This window comes from Bombus vancouverensis, chromosome 2 (assembly GCF_051014615.1).
Source record: "Bombus vancouverensis nearcticus chromosome 2, iyBomVanc1_principal, whole genome shotgun sequence".
NCBI classification, from domain to species: Eukaryota; Metazoa; Arthropoda; class Insecta; order Hymenoptera; family Apidae; genus Bombus; species Bombus vancouverensis.
Window position 1 is genome coordinate 19,540,136 of NC_134912.1, and position 23,491 is coordinate 19,563,626.

General features: G+C 35.8%; 1 protein-coding gene and 2 long non-coding RNA genes across 6 annotated transcripts; 1 reads left to right on the top strand and 2 right to left on the bottom strand.

Annotated features, from left to right (window-relative positions):
- Positions 1 to 14: 14 nt before the first annotated feature.
- Positions 15 to 1,078, bottom strand: LOC117157891 (protein LLP homolog). The gene is made up of 3 exons (XM_033336211.2): positions 933 to 1,078; positions 457 to 631; positions 15 to 382 (listed from the first exon to the last, which is right to left on the bottom strand). Exons 2-3 carry the CDS (start codon positions 614 to 616, stop codon positions 123 to 125), a joined length of 420 nt encoding a protein of 139 aa, XP_033192102.2. The 5' UTR covers positions 617 to 631; positions 933 to 1,078; the 3' UTR covers positions 15 to 122.
- LOC143303534 (uncharacterized) lies at positions 930 to 7,449 on the bottom strand. The gene is made up of 5 exons (XR_013059935.1): positions 6,846 to 7,449; positions 6,211 to 6,380; positions 5,984 to 6,065; positions 5,705 to 5,814; positions 930 to 4,063 (listed from the first exon to the last, which is right to left on the bottom strand). It is a non-coding gene; the product is annotated as an uncharacterized LOC143303534 (long non-coding RNA).
- A 296-nt stretch (positions 7,450 to 7,745) lies between these two features.
- Positions 7,746 to 17,820, top strand: LOC117157903 (uncharacterized). Of its 4 annotated transcripts, XR_013059938.1 has the most exons (6): positions 7,746 to 7,805; positions 8,039 to 8,341; positions 10,772 to 10,868; positions 13,479 to 14,880; positions 15,284 to 15,531; positions 15,601 to 17,820. It is a non-coding gene; the product is annotated as an uncharacterized LOC117157903 (long non-coding RNA). The 4 variants fall into 4 exon arrangements; XR_013059937.1 differs by lacking the exon at positions 8,039 to 8,341; XR_013059936.1 differs by lacking the exons at positions 7,746 to 7,805; positions 8,039 to 8,341 and adding an exon at positions 10,157 to 10,219.
- The last annotated feature ends 5,671 nt before the right edge of the window (positions 17,821 to 23,491 follow it).

The window sequence follows — 23,491 nt, forward strand, 5'->3', positions numbered from 1 at the left end:
TGATTCACACAACATAAATAATATAACATTTTACTATAATAATACAATTTACTTTTGTTACTTACTAATACAAAAGTAAAGAACAGTATTAATCAATGCTATCGATTTTTTATATAGAAGATTTACTTTTGCTTCATTGAGTTCCTCTGTCTCCTTGTTAACCTCTTATGTGGCTTTATGTTTCCCTTTTGGTTTTTTCGTCTACCCTTCTTGATCTTTGCAATCTTTCGTTTATTCATCCATACAGGATAATTTCCATACTGATCCAACATTGTTTTTTTATTATATATCCGTTTATCGGTGTCTAGATCCATTTTTTCATCATCTGCTTTGGTGTCATCGTTAGCTTTTTCATTTTCCTTTATCGTCTTGGCATCAACAACTTGAGACAAATGTCAAAATCAATTGAAATCATTATATAAAAATAGTAACGTATTAAGCAGAACTGTCCCTTACCTGTAGCAATTTTTGATATTTCTGACATTTCAACATCTGGTATTCCATTCTCATCAAGACCTAATGTCTTTTTTAATCTTTCTAATTCTTTTACTCCATAGCGTTCCCTTTTAATTGCTCTACACTTCCTCTTCCATTTACTACGCAATGATTTTCCCATTTTGTTTTTATATATCTAAATCATAATCGTAGTGGTAAATTAATTATATTTTATCTAAGTAGTGATACATTATCTGAGTACCGAATATGGAATTCTAATTTTATCATTACAGATAAAATTAAATTTATTTTTAATGAACATAAGAATATTAAAAATGAGCAACTGGATTGATGTTGGACATTTATTAAAATAGTTAACAATACACAGGAATTAATATACTACTTGATAGTGATATAACCTCGAACTATGTACAAATATATGTAATATACTCGAAGATATAAAATTAAAAACAATTAATTGCACGAATAATACCTACTTTAAGAAATTATATTCTCTCAAAATATCTTCGTAAAAACTACTATATCACGTACTAAAAATCCGGAACACGTGGTATAAATTATAACAGATTTCGAACAATCCTGACAATGGAAATCCTAACCTCAAATGTGTTTAAATTTCACTGTGTTAAGTGGCGATCTCTACAGGTCGATATTATAAAATAAGGTTATACAGTATAGACAATGTAAGAAATAGAACTAGAACTCAATGCACTAGAAACCGCTTTTACCATTTTAATGTCATTTCCACTATTATCGATTCAGTATAGAATAAGACTGCAACGATACATGGAATTAAAAATAAATTTTACCATGAGATGTTAATAAATAACATATAGGACAAGATATCTTATAATTGTCGAAAATTTATCCAAAAGGTAGTATCCTTTTTCAGATTTTTAAGTATGTATAATATCTTACTCAAAGATTCTGCTTATGTATACTTCACAATTTTAGACTTTACAATTTGAGACTTTACAATTAATAATTACAAGCACGGCTAATCAGTTTATAATATTTGTTATAATTCATAACTGTATCATAGCTATTAACCATAATGATACAGTACAATGTATTTATCAAATATTTAACATCGATTGCCTAGCTCTCGCTACGTGGAAATTGCTGGAATCCTTTGTACGTGTGTTTACCAAACGATCAATCATTTTTTCAATTTCTAATACATTTTATTTAGGCAGAGATTAACATTAAAACTATCGACGATTGAAGTTTCTTTTTTGTTCTTATTTTTTAATTTCTGCTTTATAATTTGTCCAGCTGGACATTTGATAAATTATTCTAATTTTATTACTAAATAACATGTGGATGGCTATCTCCAGCTCCCATGTCCATCTTCCAGTTTGTCTATCTTATTTCTTTAATGAGGTCAGTGAGATGTTTTCTTCTTAGTCTTCTTTTTATGTAGATTTTGGTAGTTTCAGCAGCCAGCTGGTTTGGATGTATTACCATTCTTTCTTTGTATTTTCTTGCGTATCTGTCGATTTCTTCCTTGACCATTGGTATTTTTAGGTCTTTGCGTAAATTTTCATTTCTTATATGCCATGGGGCGTTAACTATTGTTCTGAGTATTTTTTATTCTAGCGACTCTAGTCGGATTGAAGTATAAAATCTGAATTTATGTCGAAAGGATCATAATGAAAGGTATACGAAAAAATATATAATATAAGCAGAGGAATAAGATTCTACCTCTATACGCCTTAAAAAATATTCAAGCCTCTAAAAATGTACTGTTGTAAATCTATAAAATTTCCATGAAAAATTACGAATTGCTCATTTTAGTCATCCTTCTAGTTCTAATGTTCATCTGTATCTTCCTTCCTACCTATTTACAAATACCTATGTATGAGCTAAGATTTTGACTTAAAAAGCTTGCCTAACTATATATCTAACTTAATTTAAAAATATGCTACCTAATTGCATACGTAATGTAATTTAAAGATACCTCCTACCATCTAATTTAACCTGCCTATTAAAAACCTAAGAATTTTTATGTGTCTTCCCTTATGTATATATAACAGCAAAGATTAAATAGGAATTTTGTAAGCCTCACCTATCAGAAATCTAAAGGTTTCTTTTTATAAATCCTATTTAGATTTAATCCAAAGAATTTAGATATAATCCAAAGATTAAAGAATTTCTAACTTCCATCTTTCAGAAATGTAAAGAATTCTTTTTACATACATACATATACATTAACACTTTGCAAAATATTACAAACTTAATTATCACTATTCTTCTTATCACTATTTATTTAATTTATTAGAAATTTTTCGCATTATATAAATCATATTTTTCAATATTACTTTTCTTTATGTACTTGATATGTATTTAATCTTAAATCATCCTTAAGCCAAGTTAAAAATACTCATAAACACTAAACAGATATATTTTCAGTAACAGATGCTCTTATAAAAAAAAAGTGCTGAGAGATAAACCAACTTAGAACAGATCATCCACTCGAAATTGTGAGTGGAACATTTTTTTCTATCTTGTGACACTAATGTACCAGTAGATTTACATATAACATACAAAATTCTCAAAATAAACCGCAATGAGCGATTTATCATGTGTGCAATATCAATGTATTGATGAAAAAGAATAGAAAAAAAGTTGTTTAAATTTCGAAAACATACACGATAATAGAGTGTTTTAATTATTTACGCAATACTAATAAAAACTAATCAATATACTCATATTTAAGTATACGCAACACTAATAGCGGAAAATCCAGTACAACCATATTGGAGATTGCTGATACATGACCGCTTCTGTGCAGCTATTTTTTAGCTACATCAGGTGATCTAAAAGTAAGAATATACTTCCACAATCTCAGTGAAACCATTCTTTTTGCATTTTTACAGGCACAACACTAATTAGAAAACGCGATATTCTATCAATACAACTATCAACTAATTGTAAAAATAATTTAAGGAAACGCGTTAAAATACTAATTGCAATACTAATTTTCAAAATGAATTAAATAAAAATCACTATTTCTGTATGAATAAAAAGTTACTTCAAATTTTCGCGATAACAACAAACCGCAGCATTACAAAATTGATTAAAAATTTACATCTCTTTAATTCAACTTTATATAAACAAAAACGTGTCAAGTTATAATATTACTCTTTAACAAATTCTAATTATTCATAATAAGAAATACGTATATACAATGAGGCAAACATGATCATTATTCTATCGCAACGTTAATTAAAATCGAAATCAATTCTTTTTCGTAACTCTGATTTAGAACGGGAAATTTCGAATCAAACCAATAGGTATCAATTATTCGTAATATTAATAAAAGGAAATGCGATCTGCCCAAAATTATGGTAAGCCGGAATGTACTTCAGCCAAGAAACAAATTAATACTATTACTACTACTACTATTACTACTACTACTACAAATATTAAAAGTGACTATAGTGACAAAGTAGTAACAACAATGACTTCCTATGCCCTGAATGAACCAGAGGATAGGAAACCATTAATAGTTGCCCTCTTCCATGACAATTTGCCGGGCCTCGTCAGCTTCTAGCTTCTTCTTTCTTCGAGCGCAATGCCCATTGAAACCTAGGCTCGATATTCTCTAATCGTAAAGCAAAAGATAACTTATTAAATAACTAAATAACAAAGAATTAAATAAATTAATTTAATTAATTAAAAAATAATAAAACAAGCTTACCAACTCACTCATTGCACGATTTTCACACATAACTTGTTTATTTGGTACACTACTTGTACAATTTAATCTATTTACCATTTTCCTGAAATCGACTGACGAAATCTAGTGACCATTGCGTTAAACGCGGTAAAAATACATGAATCTTAATTTTAATTACGAAAATTGATAACCAAAAGTGTATGTATATCTTTCAAAAAATTCATTGTATGTATTGCGTATCATATGTGTAAAGGTTTAGGTAAAGATTTGGTACTATCATTCTAATTTGATGATAAGATTAATAATATTACTCTCTACAATTTGTTATATTTAATAGCAGATCTGGTTATTATTACAGTTCTTGATTGAATTAATATTTGTAAATTTCTTTTTTACTATTTAATATTACATAGTCAAAATGACGTAACTCCACGTCCTAACCACACACACACAATGCCGAAAATACGTCGTGCACAATACGTTAACGCATCGTCAATCGCTGAAAAATTATTATAAATTTATGAACTATGATCGTGCCCATTGCCTATTTTACACCCAAGTAACACCTGGTCACGTGAATGAGCTCCTAGCAATGAACACGGAAGAGATTGAACCTGAAAATCCTGAGCTAAAAAACGATTAGTATATTCATGTATGTACTTTGTATCTACTGTACTGATTTAATGAATTATTAAAACTTTAGAAAGAAAAAGATTGGAAATGAACAAGAAATTTATTTTATAACTGATTCTGAATTTAAAATTAATGTAAATAATCTCAGGTTATCTCTTCATCAAAGCATATTTTAAAAAGTATAAAAGCAGTGTTCAAAACTTGTTGCTTTAATTCAGAAATTTACCTGTCCCGAAGTTTCTTCTTGCACATAGCATTTAATATACTTTCATACGGAAGGAACTGAACTCTAATACTTTATTATACAATTTAAATTATACTCCAATTTATAATATGAAGATCAAAGAATTATGCAAATTAAGATAGTAATGAAGTAGAAGATAAAATTGAAGATGATTTATTATTAAAATTATTTATTTTATGCATTATTGTATACATTATGAATTCTCGTTATTATCATTGTGCAATAATTGTAACAAAGTCGGAGGATATCAGACTTCTCCGCTTTGAAATAATCAATATCATTTTAATATTTATTATGGATTCAAATATTCATATCTCATGTATATTCTTATGGATATACATAATCATATTTTAAAAGTAATTTTGGTGATGCAATTATCAAACAATAATTATCAATATAATATAGTTCCTACCAGTTGTTAACATTATATTAATATTATTAATATAAAATCTTAATTACCAATATCATATTGGCAATATAAAAAACGCAATGTGCAGGAAGATGTATCCTAAGCTAGCAAATAAGACGTTAAAATATAAAGTGTTACTACTCACGAATATAATAAATACTCGCGGTCACTATACTCGCATACAATTCTACGTAATACAACTAGTCACCCGTGTCGATTCGGACCTTTCATCCTACGACATGATTGAGTGACCGGAGGAACAAAAATTCATGCGACTCACGATTAGATGCGAAGGATGTTGCCACCAACGTTGCAGTAAATTGTCCCAAGCTGTCGCAAAGGCAGTTATCAAAAAAGACCCACTGTATTCCATGGCGTAATGTGAAAGATCTTTAACAAAATATATTTATTTCCTAAAATATTTTTGTATTTGCTCTAATATTTTTATAATTTATTCTTAAAGATATTGTGTCAATTACATTTTTTCATAATTAGTAATAATTGAAATAACAAACATAAAATACAATTATTTAAAGTATAATATTCAAAGATTACTTACATTCTTGGCTCTTGGAGCTTAGAAATCATCACCACGAAGGAATGAATCATCAAACCTCGTAGTCTCGTAGTGTTAGTGAATGCTGTACAAAATTTGTAACAAAGCATGTAGTATTATAAATGTTATTATTTAATTAATATAACTAAAGCTATTACATAAATACGTATTGATTGAACAAGACTAACGATAACCTTTACAATATGTACTACACAACGAAAATCACGTACCTGAAACAGGATCGTAATGTTTATGCCACGGTTTTCGGCGGGAGAATGACGTTTGCGTCTACAGAATCGTTTAGTTAATTTCTGATTGGCTGATGCAACAAAAGTACTCTTCCAATCAGCGCCGCGTACGGGATTCAAATTTCGTATATTATTATACATATATTTAATTCCTGAAATTATGAAATTTAAGTATAGATTTTTATTTTATAGTTTCTTAAATGAAATATCTGCTTAAAAATTGAAAAAGATATTATTATATTTCTTGAAGTTTGTAATTTAATAGTTCTTTTTAATTTAAATATCAAATATGTATTTAAAAATTAATATCGCGAAAAAGACTGAATTGACTACAGTGACATGGCTAGTCAATCACATTACTAGTAAAATTTATTTGATCAAATTTCGAATTTCTATTCGAACATAGAAATAAATATAATAGTTTTAAATCAATTGTCAAATAAATTGAGAATAAAAAATTTGATATGTACTAGTATAAATTTTAAACACTGTAATGATATTTTTACGCAATTTTAAAAATGTTCTATTTACAAACTACAATATGAAATTTATTTATAGAATAATAAGTAATAAATCTATTTTCAAATATTAAAAATATTAGAGTAATAGAATCTTACATTTAAAAAATATTTTAAGTTATGTATACCTATGTGTATTTATACTTAGACACATGAAGGATAGACAGGTAAACAGTATGATATCCTTGGCTCGTTACTAGCATATGTTTGCTTTATACATACTATACAATCATGTACACATAATTTAACATAAATTTCTAATAATTTACATATTCTTACGATATTACTATTTATTATACACACATAGCCAGCTTTCTAACCACAACAAGAACTTTCAAGCAATTATTCTATGTTGTAAACAAACTTCTCGTAGAAAATTAAACTATTCATAAAATCATAGAAAGAAAAGTTTGCAAGTTTGTGATTCTTCATGTTTTCCTCTGCATTACAAGCGTAACTGAAAATATATAATATGTGTGTTTTCCCTATTTGTGTCAAGCTCCAGTTTCACTTGATCTCAAACGCGAAAATGCGTTGGCGTATTTTCATTATCCTTATCACGTTCTCAGTAGCAAACGATATTTAATTGAGATAAACACAGTTTCAAGAGGCATGCACACCGATAGATTTATTTATCAATGTACACGCAGCATAATGATAAACCAGTTCTATCGAGAGTACAGCGTAAACGGAAACGTCGGTCAATTTCACGATTAACACTTTCTAAGTCACGACGTACGTCCACTGTTGGTATTTAGACGTTCTGATCTACTTTTCACCCCACTTGTAACATATTTATACGCGTTCAGTTTTCACATGGTGACTCCTCGAACGACGCGTATCTCCTACCCCAATTATTATTTTGTGCATTCGTATAGATGCACTATCTACATCTAGTGAAGTTTAATTTATAGCCCGCTGCGACATCTAGTAGGAAACCTACTGCATCGAAGTCACAAAATTGTCTATAGAGAAATTTCTCTGTAAAGTGCATGTGAAGTAAGACTCGTCACGTTGAGGTTATCTTGGAAAATGTGGCGATTATGACAAGTACTTTAGGTAAATACATATATTTCTCATCTCTTCACATAAATTAATACGGTACGAAGAATTAAAGTAAATCTATTATCAATGAAATAAACAAAGAATTATCGACAATACAAAAAAGTGTACTATCTCCTCATAAAATTTTGCGAAAACTAAGCATCTGTACAATATTTTATTTCAAAACCATACTCGATTCAATTAAAATGTTCACTTTCGTAATATACACTTGTCCATGGGTGCATTAGATATGAATCAACTAGTACGCGAAGATAAAAGGCAATTGGACTGTGCAAGAAACGGAATCACCGGCGTACCGACAAGGCATATAAACCCACTATCATCAAGAGAACTCTTATCAGGGAGTGGTGTCGGTGTTGTATAAAAGCACGAAGTGACTCGTTAAATGTAGTAATAGCCCAAAGCGAGACTGGAGTGCTCCGGTGTATGTACGTGGGCCGAGAGAGACCACTCTGTTTTTTCGCATTGTTGGCGCAAGTAGTTTGTTAACGGCGGATGTCGGCGATGTCATCTTCAGGCTTTAACGAGGAGTAAGTAATACTTACGATCCCTCTAAGCGACTTGCCCTGAATGACTTCCGCGCTACAAATTGTCGGAGATTTTGCGAGCTATGGCAAACTGATCCTTCTCCTTCGTGATGTTCTGTTCGTCGATCGCGATGTTCACGAAAATTGGTCTCGTTAGGTTGGTTTATGATTTGGCACAGTAGGTCGGTTGAAAACCTTGATTACGTCGCGAATGATGCTTTGGCGCGTATGATAAGAAACGTAGCTATGATAAATGACATTCCATTTGTCTTCCTTTGGAAAATTTTCTTAAACAGCTTTCTCTCCCTTCTTTGCAAAGTAGGTAGCATATTCTACTATATAGTTATTACCTACTGATTGAAACATGTCAGTTGAAAGATTACAAACCATTTCCAATAAACATTCAGCTATTAGTCAAATGTAAAATTCTCTATGTGAAATCTACGTTGGTATTATCTCGTTATATAAAAATAGCTCCTAAAACAAAAGATAGTATTTTTAATATTATTTTTTAGCTTGTTTAAGTTTCATACAATAACTTAAGTTTAAGTATCTTTTGGGTTTGTAAAAATGATGTATTAAATTTTGATGTTACATAACAGCTAACCACTACCAAATCCATAGTCGATTATACTTAACAGCAAACGATGGGAAATTTAACGAGCAAAAAATGAGTGAACGTGTAAAAAATTGGTGGATATTTCAGGTAGTAATTGAACAAAATCAATATCACGTCTAGCTGCATCAGAAAATTCTTGAAATTGATACCGGTAACGACTTCTCATTAAAAACGTCATTCTCCGATTAGGTCATCTAAAAAGGTTAACAAAGTGTTTAACAATTACACTATCGTCGACATATACAATTACGCAAATACTACATTTCATTGCAGTGCCGACATAAAATATGATTAAATGTTCGAAACTTAATGTCTGACAGCAAGTAAACTATGATTGCAAGGTTCAATTCACCATCTATCATATTGGAAATGAAGATCATTTATAAAATTACACGAAAAGAGCTGTAGCTACAAATCAGCTAATCGAGTAATTAATAGGAAATGTTAGATACAAATTGCATCTTGAATAAATGCCCAAGAGATGTTCATTGACGATTGTAAAAATAATTAGAATCCCTACTTTCTTGAAACCTAAATCTTATGTTACCTAAATCCTTGTTTTGTTGAAAATATCTCTTCAAATTTCCATTTTCTATATCTAGATATTTCTACAACTTTCATTTCAACTTCAGTCAACTTCCTCCTTAGTTCTTATTACAAATCAAATCTTTCTTTTTATTTCCATTTCTCAGAATTGCTGATAGTTCGATCATTTTTCAGCGACGTTGATTCTCGTTCGTCGAAAAATCGTTTATGCCGAATCGGCGAACCGCGAATAACGACAGGTTCGATGCACTTGAGTGCAACGGCCTTTGTCGTAATCGTGAATGCACTCTCTCCGTACATTTGTAGTGGCTGCTGGCCCCTTTTTCACGCGGAATCGCGAATCGTTTCGCTGCTCTATCGCTTTCAGTATCTGGCAACGTGCGACTAAGAAAGAGACGAATGCGCTAAGTCCCGCTGAGCGCGCGAAACCTGGTTTCGTTTCTAGATCGCCGGTGCTTTCGTTTCAGTCGATTCTATGAGAATGTGAACCGTGATATGGCACAAGGACATTATGCTACACTGACCTCGTCTCCGTGTGACCCGAGCCGAGTGGCTCGTAGAACCTACGTAACGTATTCATACTAGAGCGATGACGCAACTCGTTAGTCTCATGATATGATTAATAAAACACGTTTGATAGTGTTTCGTAGTACCTTATAGGAGTGGCGATTCGGATGAGTTATAGCGTACCATGAAGAATCGTCGATTCTACGAAGGTGAAACAATTGAATTTCATGAGCTCCATAAAGTTCCAGGAGATGAATTTTAGAAACTTCCTGTCAATATTATATGTATGTCTTAAAAAAAGTAAAAGTAAAAAGTAGTAAAAAATGTATCTAGAAATCATAGGCGCGGCTGGGGATTTTCTACTATCTAGTTTCTTCTATGTAGGTTTTTTTATAGAACATTTAATTGTAACATAACAGTGTTTGAGCCATGTTTTATTTTAGTTTCTGTTACTCGACGAATGCAACTTTCGCGTGAACTCTTTCATTAGTTCATCCGTTTGAAAAACAATGCGAGAGCCAATTAAACTCGTTTAAGCTTTAGACGTGTATTATGTAAGAGCCTACGCGACGGAGGGTGGCTGCTGTCATTGTATTTCATGAATAGTCTTCCACAACGATGAGTCATTTTTACAGCGTATGCCATTGTCTCGAACGAACACAACGCGTCTGAAGTGTTAGAAGAATATAAGAACTATTTGTTTGAACGTGTCTAAAAAATGTATATTTAACTACAATTCGTTTTATCTTCTCCATTTTCAGAAGGAGCAAAAATTCTGAAGAAATATCAGATGATGTTTTCGTGGAGTCGGATAATAGCTTGGAACACCTTTCAGAGACTAAACAATTTCAGTCCACAGTGAGTTTCTTATATTTATTTTCACTTATTACTGACTATTTGATGAAATTAAAAATTGACTTTTTCGTCCCTTGTTCATTCGTACAAATGCGTTAAATATAAATGACAAAATGCGAGACAAGATATTGATAAGGTAACAAAATACACTTTGATACATGCCATTGATATATATATATCTATTAAAGGAAACGTCTAATTATAATTAGCTTTGCAGTTGTAGGAATGATTATAGTATTTATAGAATTATCAATTAAGTACATATTTTCGCAATTTCAATAGAATTGTTGGTGACTGTTTTCAGTGTTTTCCTTCCAATTTTCTATTACGAATAAAGTTTCAAACATAAGTAAACGTCAAATGTTCTCATAGGTTGCGTTTAAAAGTGCAATTATCTTCGAATTAAAAAAAATTCAGTCACTCGTTGTTCGACTGTTTCGCGGAGAGACGCGTTCGCGGTATAACGCGTTAACGAAAGTCGTAAATTCTCGTTACAATTCGATAATCGAAGCCACGAATCAGCTGATTCTTTATTTCGGTTAAGATAATAGGGGTGGTTCGAATGATATTAATATTGAGTTAACGATTTAAATATAACTCTTTATTTCCAACAACTTTTGAAAACTGGAAAGTGTGTTTTCACCGAAGAGTTGTTAGCATGTGAATGTTCGGTGATGGTTATGCGGGGGAGGAAAATTATGGATGGGTGTGCCTGGAACACAAGAAAAGCGGATTCGTTGATGAGAATTTTCGTTAAGAAAGTGAGGGCAACGGACAACGCAGCCAATTAGATGAAGAAAAAACTGGTAGATAAGGATGTGTGCCGGCGGCTCCCGACAAAAAGTCGTTCGTGGAAGGCATTATACATGGGAAAAATCCGCCGTCCCCTATTTTCCTGGAATGAACAACCCTAAGGAACGTTACGACTTGAAAGATATCCCAGGGACCCAAGGGCCTTGATTGTAAAAGATGTTAAAATTTATGACGGTCCCTAGGGTTCCTGCAGGACCGAAGAAGGATGATAAAAATCTGGTGATCATCTTGACCCAGGGTTTTTTTGTGGTTTAAGTCACGGGGCGTAACACTTGGCATTACCTAAATATATATATATTTTATCAAATGTTCTTTTATGCTTAGTTTAAAATTTATTGCATCCTCTGAAAACGACGATCCGTATTATACCATCAACGTGTACTTTTTTACTATATATGTTGTATGTATGCTTGCACTTTAAAATTTTCCATAAATGTATAAAAATCCGTAAGCTAAAAATAAAGACATTTCTGATGAAAAAAAAAAAAACAACTCCAGAGTTGCTTGATTGTATTTCGCTGACAGTGAATGTGTTAATACGTACAAAACGTGCATGAATGTAAATAACCAAAAATGCTCAGTGAAACGCATTCTGTCTATGAAAGAAGCTCTATCACCTGATATTCTTCAAGCGCCATTGCTGACGCGTTACACCGGTACACCGTTCGCATACCTACTTATTTATATCGCGCAACTTTCACTGATAACGAGAGCAACATTCCAGAAGCGACGTCTTCTGAATATTTACAGTGTATACGGGTTTTGCGTCGAAGCAGTCGCGTATGGAGGTAGTTACACGTACGGACCTTCCTGCGAACGAGCGTGAAAACGCTTTGGTTTCCTGTTCGTTTTTCTCGTCGTGGCAGTCTTGCCGCTAACTAGCATAATTTTAAAGATTCCTTCTGACCTGTGCTCCATTGCGCGCATTAACGAATAATTGAGCGAACCGTGGTAACAGTGGCCTGTTCCTCTGCTAAAATACACGGCGGCTCTCGTGGCGAGGAAAAAAACTAAATTGTAATGGGATATCGTCCTACCAAACTGTAGTAAGTATTTTCTTTGTTTTATCTTTCTTCTTGAGCCATTGTTTAATAGTTGTTTGCTGATGTGTTCATGTCACCGGAGTAACTTTTACTCTGATTGAACGTTCTTGCATGGAATATAACTGTAAGTTGTTATTCTCTGACATTGTGAATCGCGTTTTCTGAATTGGTGTGTGCAAATTTTAGACACACCAAAGACGGAAATTAACTAATTCTGTTCTGGGACAATGCGAATTCAAACAACGCAATATATTGTTTGCTAAAAAATCTTACTTTATGCTATGCAACGCTTGAACTACTAAAAATAAGCTAAATATATGTTTATTATGTAATTATACTATTATATACCGAATAACTTTTTCATCTGCATTTTTACATGTATACATATTTTAATAAGCTTGGGAACATGACGTTTATCGATTCAGCGTACGTAACGCCATAGATACAATTCGAAACTTCCTGCTAATATATGTCGTTAAGCTATCTATACTTAATACCATTTAAAACAAGCAAAATGAAGTAAACGACGATCTCTAAGCATTGATACGCTTATTCCTGTTTGCATTTAATATCAAGGAAATGAAGACTTTTTATTCGATACAGATCTTCCGAGTAACAAAATTTGTACGCGTGTACTATTTTCCTCATATTCTTCGGCAACCTAGTTCGGTTTTAATATAGCAATTTACATCACATTACAATTCTCATCGACATCATAGCGATATACATTTAGAATGAATTGCACTTTACGTTTCAGTTTGTTCGCTGTACACCGTGAGTCTATTAGAGCAAAGTGCAATGCTCCAGCACGTACGCGTTAACCCGGTTTCGGTGTCATCAGTGTCATCGACGTGACAAGTAGGCCATCGTGAGCCCGTGTTCCGTTAAGTTCCGTTCGTTATCATCAGTCTCCCTAAATATTGTCTCCTCTGAGGTATGTACCTACAGTTACTCAAATTCACTCTTTCTCGATTTTTCGTTGCATCGATGTCAGTGCTATTGTTGGAAAAAATATGACGCGTAATCGCGAATTCAAGCGGTTATCAGATATTCCGAACTTTAAGGTAGACAAATTAACAGAGATATTTAAAAGTATTGTGGTTATCTGATAGAGAAACACGTGGGTGAATGTGGAATAGAAACATATTTGTGTATAAGTCTAAGAATAAGTATAAGTGCAGCATATGGTAATCCAGATGCGCACTCTGGCAGCGTTACATTACAACATAGCTCTGAAACCATGGGCCTATGTATATTTATATAATCACGGAAACTGATCTGTCTATACCTCCTGCACTAACCTAACCGCAACCTAATACCAATGTATGCAAGGCATGTTCCTAAAAAGGCTATGAGGCTGAAAGACCCTTCTTATTGATTTAGTGCTAGATAATTTTTAATGCCTACAAAGGCCAGGAAAACTAAGTTATAGTGCAGATGTAGAGTTTTCCTAGAAGTAAGGCTTACGTCAACAAAAAGTAAAGCGCCCCTATATGCTGTAGACTTTTATGTAAAGTAGTAGCCTGAAAAAACCGTTGAGAAAATTCCGATGAACTAGAGATAGTGAAGAAATGAAAGACCCCTAACGGGCCTGGTAGGACGGGACATTCCAATGGGCCAAGTGAGCCAACAATATGCCCGTGTCCCTTTAGGAGAACAGGCAATCCAAAAAGGTGCCCCTAACCATCTTGGGTTACCAACAGCTGCAAGATAGATGTGCATGGTAGGGGAACCGAAAACCGTGGTATAAAAGGACGTTTTGGTGGAGAGAATAGTCAGTTACGAGTAAGTTGCGACTAGTTGCAGTCACAAGTTAGTCGTTATACATTAAAGAAGACGCGAACAAAGTGCATAAGGAGATGTCGCGCCGAACCAAGAAGCAAACCGAGACATACCAGGAGTATGTCTACAAAATGTTCGACATAGCGAAGAAAGCTAGTATGGAGAGTTCGGTCGTAATACAGTATATTATCGACGGAATTCGCAAGCAGACTAACATCATACTGTACGGCGCCAAGGATATTCGCGAATTAAAAGAGAAGTTCGCCCGTACGAGGACATGAAGGAAAACGCGAAGACGAAAAGCAAACTGGTCGAAGAAAAATCCAAGGTGTTTCAAATGCCAGGAGTACGGACACATCGCATCGCAATTTAACAATGTAAGTCCCCTAAGAATGCATGTAGTGTGTCGCAGTCGTTACAGAAAAGCGTTATAGAGACGTTAAGATCGGAGATTGCAATTTGACCGCCTTGATAGACGCCGGTAGCGATCAGTGCGAGTGGATCAATACGTCAGTCTCAGTCTGACTTTGCAAGTTCGATCGTTGTCGAAAAAGGAAACGGATCTCTTCGTGTTTCTATTGCAGAAAGTAGGAAATACTGTACGGCAGTTGTAGTTTCCACGAATCTTTTTTGTCGCGAGGATACCGTCGTCATAAACAAAAATTAATTAGATGTATCAGTTATTCTGAAATTTGAGTTGGCTTCGGTACGACACAGATAGCACATCTGTCTTTTTTGGAAATTTGGAAATTCCTACCTCCTTAGTTATAAAACTTACAGTGCGTCAAGAGGGTGACTGCCACCTGGAGTGCTCGACGGGTCCGCTCTAAAGTTAAACATAAACACCAGATGGGATACACTCACGACGGTAGGACAGTTACAAGACTGGATAGGAACAGATTCCCTCCTCAAACGAAATATGGACAGAAAAACACCCCCTGGAAAGATGCGACGGTGAAACGGCGAGAGGTTCCTTCCTATCTTTGAGCGGAAGTTTCGAAGATGAACGGATGTCCTCGACCATACACGTAAGTAACGAACTCCACCAGTGACGAAAATGTACGCAACGCTTGTCAATAGCCTGTAATAATCCACAGAGATCGTGATCGAATGTGGAACCGGAAAATCCCGAGGTTGTCCATTCTAGAAGCAAAATGAAGAAATCCGAGAACCATGGTGTTTCCATAGAAAAGGGAGAAGTTGTTGGACTTTCTACGTAATTTCGAAGATGGACGGAAATGGAGTGGCAGCCAAGTCGAAGCAGTATCGAATCGGTGACGCGATCGTAGAGTGCGTGGTATATCGATTGTCGAAGCTAGGCACGCGTTAAAAACAAGTTCGGAAACCATACAATTGCAGATAGCCAAAGAACCGATTTTAGCTTTCGGTGCAGAGCTAGGTGACGCGTGGTGCGATATTCTTGTACGCACTCGAAACGATTTCGAGATGACGATGTTGAAACAAAGGAACACCGCTGATGTTCGTGATTCCATAAATGTCGTGCAACAAGAAATCCCTTCTCAATGTAAGATAATCGGTATCCTGATGAAGAATAGCAAGAACTTATTCGGGATTTCTAAGAAGCGATTGAAAAGCGAAAATGGAGCAACTATTAGAAAATTTATATAAATGAAGATAAATAATGTCGCTATAGTTGGTCGGCCGTGTTCGCGAGAAGACGCGTTCGCGGTATAAGGCGTCAACGAGAGTCTTAAATTCTCGTCTCGATACGATAATCGGCGTACTCTCTTTACTTCCAACAACTTTTTAAAACTGGAAAGTGCGTTTTGACCGAAGAGTTGTTAACAAGTGAAGTTCGGAGACGGTGATGACGAGGAGGAAGGCTATTGATGGATGTGCCTCTGGAACATGAGACAAGCGGATTTGTGTTCATTGCAATTTTCGTTAAGCGAGCGAGGATAGCGGCCATTGCAGCCAATTCGATGAGAAAAGAGCTGGTGGATAAGGATAGGACGGGACACTTATCTTGTGTTTTACCGTGACGAGCAATAAGGAGCGTAAGTAAAAATCTAACTCTGACAACGGCAATAGATTACTGCGGATCCGAGTATGTTTGAAAAGTTGTTGACCATCTTGACCGAAGGATGGATGGGGATATATTCTGGGGTCACAGGAAGTAACAATAGTATTTAAAGTAATTTAAAGTATACTCTTCTTGATTTTTATTACATATACTTATAGATCCGGTATATATATATTTTTTTTAATATTTATTAAAATTACAATCAATTCTCGCGTTGAGAATTTTCAGTCATTTTTCTGGCGTGGCGCAGTAACATGGCTAATTATTTATCATAAGTTAAAGATCAGGTATATTAATCTCCATTATATAATTGTTTGTCTTTCTTCCTTCCTTCGTAAATTGCTTTCATCTTTTGGATTCACTCTCATATTTAATTTTCCGGTTGTTTCGAGAAATGGAAGGAGACTCTCCTTTCGTTAATATATGTATATGTATTGCCTGGTGTAGTAGAAAAGAGAAACCATGAATAAGAGCGCTGAGATATTGGATGTATACAATAGAATTTAATTTTCTGAAGATGTGAAACATATGGTTTCTAATTTCTTTGTCTCGATGCAAGGAACAAATTTCCATCATATGTTTAAGTGAATTTGTTTTCTCTTTCATTTAATAGTTGTTAGACTGTGAATGTTTATAGGTTTATGAGAAATTTAAAAGTAAAATATCCTCCAGAATACATATAGTGATAGCGATATACAAAATACAAAATATGTGTATACGATTATACATTAATACGATTACTATTTGTGGAGAATCGCTTTGTTTCGTAACTGTTCAGCGTTTGAAGCGACAGTTCGTTTCGATATCATTCCCGATTTTGATTCTTGGCCGCCCAGCTGGCCATCGCATGATTAACGCAATGAAACGAAAATGCTGGAACAGAGCAGCCTACGTTTTCTGTTCGATCGATTGTCAAGCTACTTTCGCAGACAATGTTTCTCAGGAGTGAAATTCGTTTGCATCGTCGGATACGTTCGATCTTTGAACCGAGAATGACTGTTCACGTGAACGATGCTTGTTCTTCCATGTGGAATCCGAATGAATCCTAGAAATAGATATATTTTAGCGCAATGCGGAAATTACTCTTTTTTTATCATTTTTCCGAGATTATCGGACATCGATGTTCCACTCTTCAAATGTTACTGTTGTTGTCCGAGAGTGGTGTTAGTTTAATTACATGTTCCATAAGTTTGTTCCTTAGTTTGGTTAGTGTTACTATTTAGCCCACTACTTTGGTTTCTGGAACGTAAAACTGTCACAGCCAATATGTATCGCAGACGAATTTACTATTGAATCACAAGCGTGATGCCTTGGTCGTTGAGCGGCACATCTCTGCCCGACTTTGACCGTTGACAGCTGCTTTGTTTTTGTCGGTGATAGGTCTTCCCCTTCAGGCCCGAACGAAGCTCATCTGTATGAATCGTGTAAACTAGGAAAATTACTACTAGGATTTGAATACGAGTCCTTTGGATTTGTAGTCGCATACAATATCCACGTCGCCACCGTAGTCATATGATATTTCTATTCTACAATCCATACTTATGGTTACAGGTGTCGATCCTACATTGCGTTAAAACATTAAAACTCTTGTTGTCCGTTGAAACAAAAACGTGATTTGGATCTAAAATTTGATGATGTAACTGAATTAAAACTTATTTCGTATCGAAGCTTCCCTTTGCTACGCAATTTTATTTTTTTTATTATAAAATAAAACAAAAGCATTTCGTACGATATTCAAATATTAAAACGCGGTCGTAGAAACCTATCCTTTCTAATCTTTCCTGCTTGTTAATAATGCCATCAATAGAATCAAAATTTGACTTTACTAGATATCAACATATCTAAAAAACACATGGAAACATGAGTAAGTTGCACAATTTCCAAGAACTGAAACACGTGATTGTAGAAATCTTTCTCTTTCTAAATTTTGTTGCTGGTTACCGGCACGGTATCGTGCACGCATTCACAATGATGATTCAAATGATGTTTTCTATCTCGTACAGTTATCCGCATCTCAAAACGATAACAGAGGAGTGAAACAACACGTTTCCCAGGGTGCATGATAGTTTGCCTCGCTGTTGCAGATGGTTTGGAGGTGCTCGTTAATTCGCTATCCCGCCGCGATTTCCGACAGCGCTCCAGGATTCCTGCGTTTGATCATGTCAGCGTAACACGCCCACGCGATATACATCAGTGTTCCTTTGTAATTAAGCTATTTTTTCGATTGGATAGTTAATTATTAATAATATTACACTTAAATCCGTTTATCACAACTATGATGTTAGCTCGTCTGATCCGTTCGATTTCTTCTATTTCTTCATCGCGACGTCGCCGTTGACTATAAAATTGACCATGTAAAAGCGAAAATGCGTTTCTGTATATTTTTGATTCATTCTTCTATTTTTCTTGATACTAAAAATTTAATATTACATTTTTACAATGAATTATTGAATTACTCCTAAGTAATTTAGGTAAATTTTTTATAACGAAATAACTGTTGCGAAGTCTTAGCTAAGTGGCGATCGGTTAGGATGCAACTGATCGGTTGATATGTAAAACTTTTGTGGCGGATTGGTTTGGATGCGAAGCAATAATATAGAATAACAAGAGTGAGAGATATATATTTCGAATAAATTAAAAACATATAAGTATAAATACTATCGAAAGATGCTCATTCGATGTATTCGCAACGATAGCGTATGATCGCTCGCAGATAACTCGATAACTATAACCCGGATAATAACTTGGTATAAAACTCTCCCACTCGCGATCGCGTCCGTTTATTTATACTTCACGAGGAGGAGTCGGAAATTTTGAATTCATCTTCATTCGGTTGCATGTAGCGGCGACATTGTTTTGCCCGGAGTTTATTTATCATTACGTCTCATGCGTCCAGGCTGTGTCAATGTCCTGAGGCAAAACAACAACATGAGTCGCTCTCGATCTGTCTTGTTCTATGACTCATGTGCCGCTACACTTTGAACGAGATTAACGCTCAAGGAGGAAGCAAATTAAAGATGCCTAGTAGTAGTATGTTTTGGATACTTATTTGCACTTTTTAGTATACACGAACAGAATCACTAACATATTCAGCTGCAGAATAATGTTATGTTTAGTTATTACGGTTTAGTGTAACTCGAAGTGTATGACGTTTTGATAAAAACGGTTGTTAAATTTTGCCAATAAGCAAAGAAACCTTAAGAAGCTTCGCCTGGTCCTTATATACTAACTTTTCGTCCCCGTGTCTTCCATGGTTTAATCGTGTACACTCGTGCGCGCATATCCTGTGGTATTGCTGATTGATACCGGATGTTTACATAGTCCTGACCCATCAGACACTTAGGGTGTTTATTAGGCTCTTAATCAGGTCCGCATACTAAGGCTTAGGAGGTAGGAAATTCAGACTTTTCCAAAAAAAGGCAGATGTGTTGTCCGAGTCGTAAATGGACGGTCACTCCTAATCTCGAACACCAACTATTAATATTGTTCCTTTCCTCTGTGCAACGCTTTGTGTTTAACCCTGCTTTTCGAGTCACTTCCGATCTAATCGCATTTTTCTATCGCTAACAAAGTTAAATTTTAGTAAAAAAAAAAAAAAGAAATATAATAGGAACTACGGCAAAATTAGAGACCACGGCTGGGCCCTTACAGGGGGATCTGAAAAGAACCGATGTTTGGACCCTTGGCGCTTTATGTACGGCTATGTCACCCAGAAGACGGTGTTCAGAATTTTCACGTCCTTCCTTTGGGCTTTCTGGATGTCCCCATACCACAATTCGTACGGCATTATTGCCCTGTCTCGTCGGCCCCGTTTTGTTAACGACATGCACTGCGGTGTTCACGGTTTCGGCCCATAAACACAACGGTAGATTTACTTTCGGATACAGCATCGACTGGTCCGGCTCTACTACCATTCTATTTTCCCTCTCTGAGACGCAATTTTATTCAAGAGCGTATGAGACGTTAATTGTATGCTTAATCCTCTCGCTTCTTAGAAATCTTTCAACTTCTTTATTTTTAAATTCTTTCCCTCGATCACTATGAATATCTTTGATTTTACAATTGAATTGATTTCCAATTTCCAGGCAAATGGCTTTTAGTTTTTTAATACTTCTGACTTTTGTCGTAAGAAGTAAATCCTTGTGAATTGTGAAAAGTCACCATTAAACGTCAGAATATAAGGTTTCTTGCCTAATCTCTCGACCTGCATAGGTCCACATCCATTCGTGTATATAATTACGTGATAATTAACTACCTCGTGAAAACTCGACCTATGATGTCTCGGATATGCCCAACCTTCACAGGAAAAATTCTGTCACGCAGGGAGGACTTGCTTATGTGAGTCTATGGGGGCTGGCAAACCCACGTTCCCGAAGCCAGGGGGGACCGTCGGGACAAGCGTCCCGCTTACGTGAGTCCCCTATGTACACCGCAGGGAAGGTCGCCGGGAGTGTAAGGCCTTTAAGTACGGTTACACTCTCTCTCTACGTGACCTTGGGTAGTAGCGCACCCACGATCCTGAAGCCAAGGGTGGGACCGTCGGGGTAAGTCCCGGGATCGGACAATCGGCGTTGACCGATGTCCGTCGCCTTGAGGCCCCCGCTTACGTGAGTCCCATCTGGAACTGTTAAGCAGTGACGTGGCCGTACATCCACGCGATAGTCCCGCCAATGACTAAAGATAGTACCACGGGGGTCGAGTATAAAGCACGGAGGGAGTTGCGACCCCTCAGGTCAGCCAATTTGGGTTGGACTCGTGGTGGCAGTGATTGGTGGTCAAGTGCTAGCAAGATGGCCCATTTAAGGGGTGTTGGCTGCACCGAATGGCCGTCGGCGGGTGAGCAGCGTCCCACCTGCTCCGGAACCGTCCTGGAGAGACGGTAGGGCTTGGAAAGTGCCCCGTTCGACCTGAGACGAGTGACAGCCCCTGCAGGCTTAACTAATCCAGGTAGCAAGGTATTGGGTACCTTGTGCGCTGGTTGGGCGTAACCCCAACCCCTATGGCCCTGGGAGTGCCCGGGTCCAGTATAGTGTCTACGCTCAGGAATGAACCCGTAACTAAAAGACACACTAGGTGTCGTCTATATCTTTCATAATCAAATTCTTTAAAAAACGCTAACATGTTTGACGTCTTGATGACAAAGCCGCTAGTGCCATAACTGCAGTGTGTCCGCGTTTGACTGCGCTTTGAGGTGTAAAACGTGACAGGTGCCAAAGGAATATACAGCGTATCAATCTAACAGTGCGTTTATTAATGTTACTAGTTAGTACTAGTGTTAGTAATAGTGTTACTATGTTGCCTGGACCGAATTCGGACTCTAGCCTCGCATTCTCTGCCACGAGCTATCTTTGTTTCCCTTTTTTATATGGTGCCAAGGTTCTTGAAAGAGAAAGTTTCTTCCGGAGTAGGCGAATTGTTTTTCCTTGCCGAAGGTTCTTGCGCTCTTTGGAAAGTGCTAGTCTTTTCCTTTATGACATCCTGGCATCGGACATCGTTTCGCTGGCCATGTGACCAGTACGTGCGCTTCAACCCTGGATCTTTCCCTACCGCCTTGTGCCGCTACAACTTCTTGTTTTCATCAGTACATACATATTATTAATTTCACTTCTTTTCTTTGTACCATGTTTTTTGTTTAACCGTGCTCTTTTGAGTAACTTCCGGCCTAATCTTATTTTTCTATCACTAACAAAGTTAAATTTTAGTAAAAAAAAAAAGAGGAAATATTATAGGAACTACGGCAAAAATAGAGACTACGTGGAGCCCGTATTGCCGCTTTGATGGCTAAGGAAGGAAGGTACGGGCCCTTGGTGCATATAGTATACGGCTATTCCATCCAGAGGACTGTGCTTACCAATATTTACACCTGCTCCTCCTCTAACATCCTTCCTCCTTCTGTGCTTCCTGGAGGCCCGACCAACGTCAGTGTTATTTTGCGGACATAGATGTTCCACTCTGTAACTGTTAGTGTTTGTCCGAGGGAGGTGTTAGTTGAATGGCCTTAAAATTTATTTGTTAGTATGTGTTATGTTTACTAATCTATTATAATCTATACTTTGGAATGTCAAAACTTTCACGGCCATTATATATCGCAGACTGTTACTATTGAATCACAGTTGTGATGAGCCTGGTTGTTGAGCGGCACATCTTCTGCCCGACTTTGACCTCTGACGGCTTGCCTTTATTTTGGTCGGTGTTAGGTCTTCCCCTCCAGCCTCGGACGAAGCCCACAAGTTGGAATTCTGTAAACTAGAAAAATTACGATTAGGATTTGAACACAGGTCCTTTGGATTTGTAGCCGTAAACTATATCCACGTCGCCACCGTAGTCATATGATATTTCTATTCTAGAACTCATACTTAAGGTTACAAGTGTCGGGCCTACATTGCTTGAAATTTCATTGGAACATTAAAACTCTTGTTGTCCGTTGAAAGTGTGATTTAGATCTAAAAATTGGGTTATTAAATTAAATTAAAACTTGTTTTATATCGAAGCTTCCCTTTGCTACGCAATTTTACTTTTTTTACTAGAAAATCAAACAAAAAGCATATTGTACGATTTCGAGGATTATAACGCGGTCGTAGAAACCTGTCCTGTGTAATCTTTCCTGCTTGTTAATGATGTCACCAATAAAATCAAAATTTGATTTTACTAGATATCAAAATATCTAAAAAAAAAAAACATAAAAACACAATTAAATCGCACAATTTCCAAGAACTGAAACACATTATTATAGAAATCCTTCCGCTTCTAAATTTCCCTGCTGGTTAGCAGTACTGTATGGTTCATACATTCACAGAAATGATGTTTTCTGCCGTGTACAGTTAGTCGCATCTCGAAACGATGGCATAAGAGTGAAGCAACACGTTTCCCAAGGTGCGTGATAGTTGCCGCGCGGTTGCAGACAGTTTGAAAGAGTCCGATATTCAAGGATTAAAACACTGTCG

Bases quoted from the DNA above. Each gene is read 5' to 3' on its own strand.
- LOC117157891 (XM_033336211.2), bottom strand. From the start codon at position 616: ATGGGAAAATCATTGCGTAGTAAATGGAAGAGGAAGTGTAGAGCAATT. The intron at 383-456 runs GTAAGGGACAGT...ATTTGTCTCAAG, and splicing joins AATATCAAAAATTGCTACAG to TTGTTGATGCCAAGACGATA.